The sequence below is a fragment of the Protobothrops mucrosquamatus genome, unplaced genomic scaffold (assembly GCF_001527695.2).
Source record: "Protobothrops mucrosquamatus isolate PMUCROS unplaced genomic scaffold, P.Mucros_1.0 scaffold_198, whole genome shotgun sequence".
NCBI classification, from domain to species: Eukaryota; Metazoa; Chordata; class Lepidosauria; order Squamata; family Viperidae; genus Protobothrops; species Protobothrops mucrosquamatus.
The window spans coordinates 1,503,429-1,515,066 of NW_015386274.1; the positions used below are offsets into that span (position 1 = coordinate 1,503,429).

Consider the following 11,638-nt stretch of genomic DNA (forward strand, 5'->3'; position numbering starts at 1 on the left):
ATACCGTTTCCAGCGAGTCTGGGGCGATTAAGCTCTCGGCGATCTCAAAGGCGTCTTGCCCACAAACGCACAACAATGTGGCAGCCTTTAAGCCTTCCTCTCGAATCTGGTTTATGCGAAAATACGTCTCGACTCTTGCCACATAAGATTCCCACCTCTCGGGGTGAGAGACGTCGAATTCCGCTAAACGCCCAACTTTAGCCATGATCGATGATCAAGTTTTCTTCTTCTTCAGCCGCATGCACCCTCCAGCGATTTCGTACTGGCAGGATAACGCTGACTTCCACGCCGTTTCTCTCCCGGACTTCTTTGGGTGAGTCTTCTAGCTTTTCTTAGCTGTAGAGACTGTATCCCACCTTCGTCGCCAGTGTTAAGTCCGGAGAATAATGGCGCTTAAGACGAATCATCTCCAACAAGTCTTTATTGTTTGCTCCACTCTACGAACAACCCGAGCAGAGGCACGCAGACCTCTATTTATACCCTCTGATCCCCTGGCAAGTTCAACCAATCATGAGGCGGGCTTTTCCCGCCTTGCGCATGCGCACAAGGCTGGCGCCGCTCAGTCTGGTCCCGGGCAGCTTCTGCAAATGCCTGGGACTCTTGCAATGTCCCGAGCCTGCCTCTTGCAGGCTCAGGACACAACAATAATGTTACCTAGTTTGGGTAATGAACCACCTGCAAGAAAACAAGCAAGCTTAGAGAGCATCAAGGACCCCTCATGTCAACCCCGAGCTACAAATGTTCTCCTTTATTAGTATTGACTTCAAAAGCTATCTTTGCCATGGCAGGCTTAATACCACATTAAATCCAAAGGAGTATCTCCCCTGTCCCTTGTAAATACAGCAGTGAAAAAAAAGATATTTTTTAAAAAAGTATAAAATCTTACTTTTTGAGATGTCATTTTCTATTACAATTTTCTTTTTTAAATTAAAAACAACTACACTGTTCTCTGACTTAAAATTCAGAAAATAATAGGAATTAAAGGATATAAAAACCAATTACAGAAACAAAGGCCTATTTGCAATGGTACAAAACATAGTCTAATCATTTCCACAAAAGTTAATATGTAAGATAAGATAAGATAACCTTTATTGTCATTTTTTTTTTACTGTGGGCATAACGGCACACAGTTGTTGAAAAAGTTGAAAAGTTGAAAAAGTTGAAAAATCCGACCACCAAACTAGCACAATTCTGAGCAGGGGCACTGCTGGTATACAAGGTACCCTGGTTCAGAATTCTTCCTAACGCATACACTCACCTACCATTAGTCTTTTTTTAAACCTTGCAATGGCATATCATTCATTCAGTGCCCTTGTGCGATACACAATTTTATATTTTATAAAATAAATCCATTCTTAATATCCTGGTTGGCATTTGTTTCAGCCATGTAAAATTCATGCTCCTTCTTTAGAGATTAGGTCATATCTTTAATGAATGAATGACCTTTAAAATTGGCTCAATCTGCAAGGACGCCTACAATAAAACTAATTGGTAGTAAGAAAGTTGATGTTATTCTTCTGATTATGGAAGTTTTAAAATCATGTTTCCTGGAAATAATCCACTAACAGACAGATGGGTTCTTATTTAAGAGACTCCTGCAAAAGCACAGAATCCTTGTAAGATCATTTTGTTAGTTCTCAAAATATTGCCCATGCATGTCTGTTACCTACTGCATTTGACTAACATGCAAATATTTTAGTTTATATTAGAAGATGGACACACATTTTTATTAGCATAAAAATTGGTTTTTACTGTTGCTAAGAAACAATATTATAATAAAGAAGTGCAATATTTCAGAAGCATTCCATTGGCCAGTATGAAATGGCTCAGTTACTAAAGAATTACAACTACAACAAAGCAAACAAGAGGATGCCAAGAGAATGGAGCAGTAGATGCCATTCATTCTCTCTCTTGAAAAAAGACAGGACAGACAGAAGGTGCAAAACAGCCTTACCATCATCAAGTGAAGAAGAATTACCCATGATAAAAGGAGTAAATAGGGAAAGCTTGAAGAAATATGAATGGAAAGAAAAAGAAAGGCACCACTGGAAATGTAGAGAAAAAGAAAAGAAAAAAAGTGTGAGGAGAAAAGGAACAGATCCATACACATACTTAACAACAGGACTAATAGTGTTTTTTCCTCCAAAAGCTTTGCCTGTGTGAATCATAGATAAAACAAAGAAAAAAGTCCCTTTGATACAATACTCACATTAAAAACAATGCTTACAATCCAACCAAGACATCTTTAGCTAATTCTGATCTAATATAAATACCTGAAAGTCTTCACACCAAGAAAAATATATTAAATAAATGCATCCTTTGGGGAGCTACATTCGTGTGCACATGACAATATCTATATTCATTTGACATGTTAAATAAAACATTTTCATAAACAAATTAATCTCACATTTCTAGTTTGCATACCACAGTAAAATAATATTGCAGTACTATATACAGTGCAATACTATGCTTCATTTCCCTCTCTAAGAAATGAGCTGGTATAATGAACATTTTGTTGTTTCACCATTGCTGAATTCTTGCATAAAGTTGAAGTTCAGGCTGCAGTGGTTCATGGTATCATCTGCCAAGTAACTTACCAAGATGGTGGTGAGAACATTTCTCACCTCTCGTATATTTCATATTCATCTCCTTTGCCCTCCATCCATATTCAAATCTACTCTAACATTACTCACAAATAATTTAATCTATTTTTATGTTTCTTTCCACTATTTTCAAGTGATTAACAATTTTAAACATTTCTTCCAGCATCACAACATACGGTATACATAAGGCTTTCATTTTTGTTAATGTGCATATAATTCTGTATCTCAAAAAAGGCTTTTATTTTCTTTTATTATTTCTAAATCTTACCAAAATACAAAAAGTCTTTGAGCAACTTTACATATAAAAAGCAATGTTAATGTTTTAATTTTCTATCATTATTCCCATTTAGTGCTCTGATCTTCATGTATGTTAACTAAATATTGCAATTGTAATTCTGATTCAAAGACGAGAAAATCACAATGTCATATGTTAGTATTCTATGTTCTTCTCAGTCTAAGCTAATGTTCACAAATCTATTGGACTTCATCAACAGCTAATATTTATAAGAAGCAAGTAATTGGAGAATATCAGTTCAACGCTGGTTTATGGCTAATGAATAAATGAAGCTAAAACTGCTATACTTCGGTATGTACTTTGGTAAGCAAAAAGCAAAATATTACATACATATTAAAATACATTTCTTTTATAATTTCATTTTCTGAAATCATTCTTTTTGTTAAAAAAAACTTAGCTTATTATTTGAACAACTGCCTATTAAGAACATATTAAAATATTATTCCAAAATAAGAAACATTTCTGGCTTATTTTAATTTTAATAATATGAGCTTCCTGAAGAAATCACATCATAAAAGTAACAGAGTATGCTACCAATGTTATGTAGTAATGCTTACAATTTAGAATACAAAGATTCTCCTCTTACAAAACCATGTCTTCTGGAGCCCAGTTGTTACAGAACTGAGTGATTGAAGCAGATGATACTAGAATATTTCCATATGAAAATGACACTTGGTTTGCTAACAGATATGTGATCACAGCAGAACACCTCACTTTCCAGCCTAAGTGTACTATCTTTACAACCTAGAACGCTTCTTAAGGACAGCAAATTTATAAAAAAGTAACAATTTTCTTAATTTTCTGTAGAAAACATGGTTAAAATGCTCCACAAAGTCACCTTAATTCTGAAGTTGTTACAGAACTCTACTAGTTCTTTTGAACTAACAACCATTAAAGGTAAATTTTAAAAACTCTAGTTTTTTTTAAAATAACTTAAATAATAAAATAGCATTCAATTAAGCAAAAATAGCAAACATTTAGAATATTATGTACCATATTATTTGTGTTTCATAGAGATATAAAAGTATACAATGATTTTATAATAAATATGTCAACTGATTACAATTCAGAAATACTCTTTTTATATAGTGATCTGGTCATATATATATATGTAAAATGTACTTCAACTTACCAATGTCATTGCTTTTTTCAGTGAATCCCTTTTCTAAGGTGCTAGACAAAGAACAGCTCACCAAATCGACTTTTGGAATTTCATTCCTGCAGTTAGAAACAAGAGAGATGTTCATTTAAATTGCTTCATTCCCACTTTTTAGCATTGGGGAAAAAGAAGCCTTCTTCTATGCCACTCCAGTGTCACCGCAAGCTGTCAGAGATACCCATCTCTCATAAAGCAGTACCCTGCTTGGATTAACCTTATCTTGTTTCTCCTTAACACCTGTCAAAAGAACTTATTTTAGACACAATAATATCCTAAATTATGCCTTAAATACTAGCTGTGCCTTAATACTAAAGATAATTTTTCAGTAATCCGAAAAATAATTTCAGCCTCTCTCAATCATATTACACAAAAGAAAATTTATACTGCAAATTCAACTGTAAAATATATGAGGTGCCCAGCTGCAACAAAATAGTAAGCACTCCCTAGGTCTGTTGCTAGAACCTTTAGTATGATCTGTATTGGCATTAAGGGTTTGAATTACTAATACGCTTCAACTGACCATATGAAATGGGAGTTTTTTGCATAAATGGGTGGAATTAAAAGGGTAAGCTTTCCTTTAGACCCTAGTATCTGGGGATTTCGACTCAGAAACAGGCAACTATATTTTTGAAAAGGAAAAGGATCGTCCATATGTTATAAATTGTGCCATTTATTCCCAGACCAGACAGAACTGATGGCTCTTTACTTCTTAAAACCACAAGCTCTTTAACAAAACATTCCATTTGTTGTACTGTACATTCATATTTATCTACAGTATGTGAATACTTTATTATTAGTGTCATTCTTTTTTAAAAATAGACTCATTCTAGATCGTATGGTATGGAATTTTTATTTTTTCCTTCTAGTTAAAGATGCAAAATAGTCCAGTGCATCTTTTTCACTGGTAAATATAATATTTATTTTCAAAACATGTCTTCTTTGAAATCCAACACAGACTTCCTAAACAAACTGAATGCATTTTTTGGTAGATTTGAGGCATCAAATAGCACTCCTGCTAGGAAAACTGTGCCCCATCCTGATGAGCAAGTGCTAAGCCTTGATGTCACCTCTGTCCGGAAAACACTGCAGACGGTTAACATTCGGAAAGCAGCAGGCCCAGATAACATCTCTGGATGTGTCCTCAGGGAATGCGCAGAGGAGCTGGCTTGTGTTCTCACAGATATTTTCAACCTCTCATTGCAGCAGGCAGTGGTCCCATCGTGTTTTAAGACGGCCATCATCTTGCCAGTGCCAAAAAAGTCCACAATTACAGGCCTCAATAATTACCGTCCAGTTGCACTGACATCCACCATTATGAAATGCTTTGAGAAGCTGATAAAGGACATTGTTGTATCTAGCCTCCCACCAGCATTTGACCCGCTTCAGTTTGCCTACCGACCAAATTGCTCTACGGAGGATGCTATTTCTTCTGTTCTCCATCTGAGCTTGAAGCACTTAGAGGAAAGAAATACTCACGTGCCTTTGTTGTTTGTCAACTTCAGTTCGGCACAATCATTCCCCAGCATCTAGTAGAGAAACTGGACCTTTTAGGTTTAACCATTCCTTTGTACAACTGGATTCTTGATTTTCTTACCAACAGGCCCCAATATGTGCGAGTTGGAACAAATACCTCTAATACCATTTTCTTGAGACAGGTTCTCCTCAGGGCTGCGTCTTAAGTCCGCTGCTGTTCACCCTGATGACCCATCACTGTTGTGCTAGGTTTGCCACCAACCATATTATGAAGTTCGCAGATGATACAACGGTAGTGGGCCTTATTCAGGATGATAAGGTGGAAGCTTACCACAAGGTTGAGGGGTTGGTGAACTGGTGTAAGGAAAACAGTCTAGTTTTAAATACCGGAAAAACCAAAGAGATCATTGTCAATTTCAGACAAGGAAAGCACAGCCACACTTCTCTGTGCATCAATGATTCACCTGTGGAGATGGTTACCAGCATCAAATTCCTCGGTGTGCAGCTAACGAGTAGGCTGGCTTGGTCGCTCAACAGTGAGAAACTGGTGAAGCGGGCTCAGCAGCGCCTGCATTTTCTGTGTTGCATGAGAAAAGCACATCTTCCTTCCCCAGTCCTGACCACTTTCTATAGGGGGATGATCGAGAGCATCCTGTCATACAGCATCACAGTCTGGTTTGGAAGCATCACTGCTTCAGACAGGAAGGTGGTGCAGAGAGTAGTGATGACGGCCGAAAAGATCATTGGCAGCTCCCTCCCTCCTATCCAGGACATAGCACAGAAGCATTGCTTGAGCAGGGTTCATAACATTATCTGGGACACTACACATCCTCTTCACGACCTGTTTTCCTTGTTACCTTCTGGGAGGAGGCTTCGCGGTATCCGTAGCAGAACATCCAGATTCGGCCATAGTTTCATTCCATACAGCATTAACTTTGTGAACTCTCAAGCTTCCTCCTTCCGTTATATATTCAAGATGGACATTATTTTTTATTTATTTGTTATGTATATGTAGGGGTGTGGGTCTATACATATGTTGTACATAGTGTGTTTAGGTGTGTGTCATGTATGTCTTTCACTTTGAGAGCGGGCAACTAAATTTCATTTTTGATGTGTGCCGTTGTGCCCACAGTAAAAAAATAACAATAAAAGTTATCTTATCATCTTATCTTATCTTATCTTATCTTATCTTATCTTATCTTATCTTATCTTATCTTATCTTATCTTATTTGAAAGGGATGTTGGAGGTCATGTAATCCAAGTCCCATTAGTGGCACAGTAATTAGAATGCAGTATTGTAGACTAACTCTACCCACAGCCAGGAGTTCGATCGTGACTGGCCTTCTATCCTTCCAAGGTTGGTAAAATGAGGACCCAGATTGTTGGGGATAACCTGCTGACATTTGTAAACCATACAGAAAGTGCTGTAAAGCACTATTGAGCAGTATATAAGTGCTATTGTTATCAGGGATTTAATGACCATCTGGCTTCTGTTTAAACTCCTCTAGCACAGTCCCACACACCCTTGTAATGCAGATTGTTCCATTGCTGAACAGCTCTTATTGTTGGACTTCTCCCCCATGATTTCAAATTAAATTATTTAATCCCATTTCACCTTGTCTGGAATAACTCTGAACAATTCTGACCTGTCTTCCACATGATATCCCTTCAGATAATAGAAGACATTTGTCATTTCTCCCTATGGTCTTAGCTTTCTAAGGTAAACATACCCACTTCTTTGTAAATTTTTCCTTGCAGGACCCTTATCTCCTTGACTGCTATTCTCCGGACATTGTCCAGTTTGTCAGTTTCATTCCTAAAATGTGGTGATTGGAATTGGACTCAATAGTCTAGATTTGGTCTGACCAATATAAAATAAAGAACTGTGATGACCCAGGGCACAGCACAGAGGCAAAACAGTCAACTGGCATTTCAAACCACCCTTTATTTGCTACAATTTTCCCCAAATGCTCCCACATTTCTGGCAAGCCGCAGAACAAATTAAGACACACACACCTTCAGCAGCCTCTGGCTGCAAGTAGTTTCACAGGTTTTTAACTCTTCAGGCAGGGAAAGTGTGTGAATGGAACAAGCTGTCCTCCTTCAGGTTTCGACTCACATGCAGTTAGATTAGAAGAGTAATTTACTCAAGGCCATGTAGATAACAAGGAAAGAAACATACATCTAAAATCTAACGAGTCTATGGAAATACCAGCTTTTCTGAGCAGTTTCAGAAGAGAAGCTAAAATTCAATCCGAGGTCTTTGAACACCAAATCAAGTTTGTCAGCCAGTCCAATGGTCAGAGTTTCAGGGTTTCCAAGCAGAAATCACAACACAGAACAAGAGATCAGAGAGTTGTTTCCTAGCATTCAGCATTTGTTCCCGACAAATGCCCCTCCCCACAGCGTCTCCTTAAGTCTCAGTCTTCAGGTGTGCCTTGTGGAGAGGGGTGGGGCACTCTCCTCCCGAGTAGTTGAGCCTGCCTGCGTTGTTCCCTCCTTCTCTCCACTCTCCGTGCTCTAGGATCAGGAGCAGGTGGCCCATGCTCATCGCCTGAGCTCTGTCTCTCATGTTCATCCTGTCCCAATCCTGAAAGGCTCTGGCCTGCCTCAGCCTGATCTTCCCTACATTCCTCTGAAGCCACAGACACCCTTCCCTCGACCTCCATCGGCTCCAGTTCCAGCTCATTTTCCTCAGTAGATTCAGGCTCCAATGGAAGCATGACAGAACAGTGACTTCACTTTTGATTCCAAACTTCTTCGGCTACTCTTTTTGTACCACTAGGTAACTGTACCTTCCAACAAGTATTATGTCATTCCAATAAAACTAATCCTTTTCATACTTAAAAGAATAAGGGCCTGTTTTTACATGGTTATATACCGTGTTTCCCTGAAAGTAAGGCCTACCCGAAAATAAGCCCTAGTTGATTTTTGGGGGTGGGCCTAATATAAGCCCTACCCCAAAAATAAGCCCTAGGTTTGGGGTGAGACACACACCTAAAAATCAAGCTAGGGTGGGGGTAGGGGTGTGGATCTTCCCCACGTGCCCTGCACCCATTTACCTTGCAACCAGGCCTCTCCTCGCTGGCCCACTTCTTCTGTGACGTCTTCTGCAGCCAGGCTTGGATTTCTCAGTCACGGGTCTTTCCAGAAGGCCTGTGCAGCCGAGGACTGAGCTATGGATTCAATCCATAGATCGGTACTCAGCTGCATAGGTCTTCCGGCAAGACCTGACTGCAAAATGCAGGTCGGAATGCAGCTGTAGAATGAAGCTGCTCCTTTGGCCCCAGAAGAAGTGGACCTGCTGGGCGGGGCTGTCGGTGCCAGAGGTGAGCATAAAAGACATCCCCCCAAAATAAGACTTGGTGCCTCTTTTAGAGGCAAAAAAAAAAAAAGTCCCGGTCTTATTTTTGGGGAAACACAGGTAGTACTTACAAGAAAAAGAACAGTGTTTATCAATGTCAGTTGAATAACCATAAACATGTCTTGACAATGTCAATTATTTCAGGCCTGACACTTTCCTTTTTGATATTACAAAAGCTAATTTAGCACTGATTTTATTTTTAAACGATACCAATATTATCAGTAACAATAGACATACCTAATGTTCATGGAGGCAGACAGAGCCTATTAGTTAAACACTAGGTAATTTCAGAAACCCTCTAGCAAACAGTAGATATAGTGATCATTATGTCATCATCTCTATTAAACAGAGCAAACTAATCAGAGGTTGCTTAAGAAAAAGGCTTATAACCTATAACCAATCAGATTTGGTTATATTCTACACCCTGGAAAATTTTCAGCTATATGGAAAAGTAGGTTTATTTCACATTAATACTCCTATACATGGCTTTATAAGTAAAAAATTCAAAAAACTCTTAGTTGCTACAAAAGTTCAGCTGGTATTATTTGATGATGGAAGAGCATTATCATAATAAAATGAATCAAAATTATTTATTTACATTACAGGTGGCAAAGTACTATGTTTGGGCTGGCCATCTTTTTCATAAGGATTGTTAAAGATATTTATATAAATTATAAAATTATTTTATTAATTAATTTTAATTGCTTTTCCTAAAGACAGGAGTCTTGTAAAACCCCAAAAGGAACCAAAGCTATTTATTTATTAATTCATTAATTCATTTATTTATTTATTTATTCATTCATTCATTCATTTATTTTAGCCATCTTACCTCAAGGTAGCTCTGTTGAATTCTATACTCATTTATCACAAAAAGTCTAACTGAAAACAATAAGTAATATGTATAATTCCACATTAGATTACATTTTAATACTTTCTTATTGCATTATATATTTAATGTACTTAATGAAGTTCACAATATATCCTTGTAGCAATGAAGGCTTTGGAAATGATATTCAAATGCTGTAGTTAGAAACATCAGATTCATGCCAAAAATGATTTTCCCTATAACACTACTGGTGAGATAATTGGATTTTGAAGAAGTAGGACAGAAAGAGTATTGATGGTTCTCAACTTGGAGTTGAGAATAATACTAATAGCCAAGAAAACAAACAAAAGGCTAACAAAAAAAATCAATCCAGAATTTTCACAAGAGCTATAATAGCCAATAAAATCACAACAAATAAACTTGTGTATTTTATAGTTGAATTAAGATACCGTATTTTCCGGCGTATAAGACGACTTTCTAAACCCTGAAAATCTTCTCAAAAGTCGGGGGTCGTCTTATACGCCCAGTCGTCTTATATGCCGGAAAATACGGGTATTCAGGCAGGCTTCCAGAGTTCGGCTGGCAGGATGCAGGTAACCCCTCCCCCCGTCCTGCCGCCTCCCACCGCACCACGCTGCTCCGCGTCCCGCGCCTCCGTGTCTCAAGCCTCTGTGGCACAGAAATGCTGGCGTTATGCTTGGGCGGAAGACTTTTTCTTTTACAGATGGGGCAGGTGGGCCTGACATTCGCGCCCAGGCAGGACCCCGCCCGCCGAGCCACCGCTTCCCCATCACCCTCCACGCTAGCCGGCTCCGTCTCCAGACCTCCCAGCTGACGGACGCAGGTCCAGGGGTCGCCAGCTGACAGGCGCAGGAGTTCGGCACTGCAGCGGCCTCCCCTTCGCCCTCCGCACCGGCCAAAGCATTGCCTGACGTTCCAGCTGATGGGCGCAGGTCCGGGGGTCGCCAGCTGACGGGCACAGGAGGTAGGCGCCGCCGCGGCCTCCCAGCCGCTTGCTTCTTCGGCTGGAGCAATCCTGCACCCGTCAGCTGGAACGTCAGGCAACGCTTTGGCCGGTGCAGAGGGCGAAGGGGAGGCTGCTGCAGCGCCGAACTCCTGCACCCGTCAGCTGGTGACCCCTGGACCTGCGCCCGTCAGCTGGGAGGTCTGGAGACGGAGACGGCTGGCATGGAGGGCGATGGGGAAGCGGTGGCTCGGCGGGCGGGGTCCTGCCTGCGCGCGAATGTCAGGCCCACCCGCCCATCTGTAAAAGAAAAGGTCTTCCGCCCAAGCATAACCTTTAAGGATTTTAAGGATCTTTGAGAGGGAGAGAGAAATAGAGGGAGAGAAAGAGGGAAAGAGAAATAGAAAGAGGGAGAGAGAGAGAGAAAGAGGAGAGGGAGAAAGGGAGAGAGAAAGAGGGAGACGGAGAGAGAGAGAGAGAAATAAGGAGGGAGAGGGTGAGAGAAAGGGAGACAGGGAGAGGGTGAGAGAAAGGGAGACAGGGAGAGAGAAAAAGAAAGGGAGACAGGGAGAGAAAGGGAGAGAGAAAGAGAGAGTGAGGGAGAAAGAAAGAGAGAGAGAGAAAGAAAGAGAGGGAGAGAGAGAAAGAAAGGAGAGAGATTAAATTAGTAACATGGCTGTTCAGTGAATCTGGTTTCCCCACTAACTTTGCTTGTCACAAGGTTGCAAAAGGTGATCACATGACCCTGGAACAACGTGACCATCATAAATAAGAATCGGTTGCCAAGCATCCAAATGTAAATTACATGACCCTGGGGATGCTGCAGTGGTCATAAGTGTGAAAAATGGTCATAAGTCACTTTTTCCAGTGCCGTTGTAACTTTGAACAGTCACCAAGCAAACTGTTGTAAGTTGAGGACTACCTGTACTTTATCACTTTTTTCCATTTTTTTTT

At 39.9% G+C, this 11,638-nt stretch overlaps 1 protein-coding gene across 1 annotated transcript in view; it reads right to left on the reverse strand.

Moving 5' to 3' along the window:
- Window positions 1-11,638, reverse strand: part of SH3KBP1 (SH3 domain containing kinase binding protein 1) — a 196,218-nt gene that overhangs the window by 35,482 nt on the left and 149,098 nt on the right. Inside the window, exons 12-14 of the mRNA XM_015825255.1 lie at window positions 9,724-9,773; window positions 9,132-9,157; window positions 4,031-4,116 (exon numbers count right to left, since the gene is read on the reverse strand). Coding sequence (XP_015680741.1) covers window positions 4,031-4,116; window positions 9,132-9,157; window positions 9,724-9,773 — 162 coding nt within the window. The remainder of the gene's footprint in view (window positions 1-4,030; window positions 4,117-9,131; window positions 9,158-9,723; window positions 9,774-11,638) is intronic.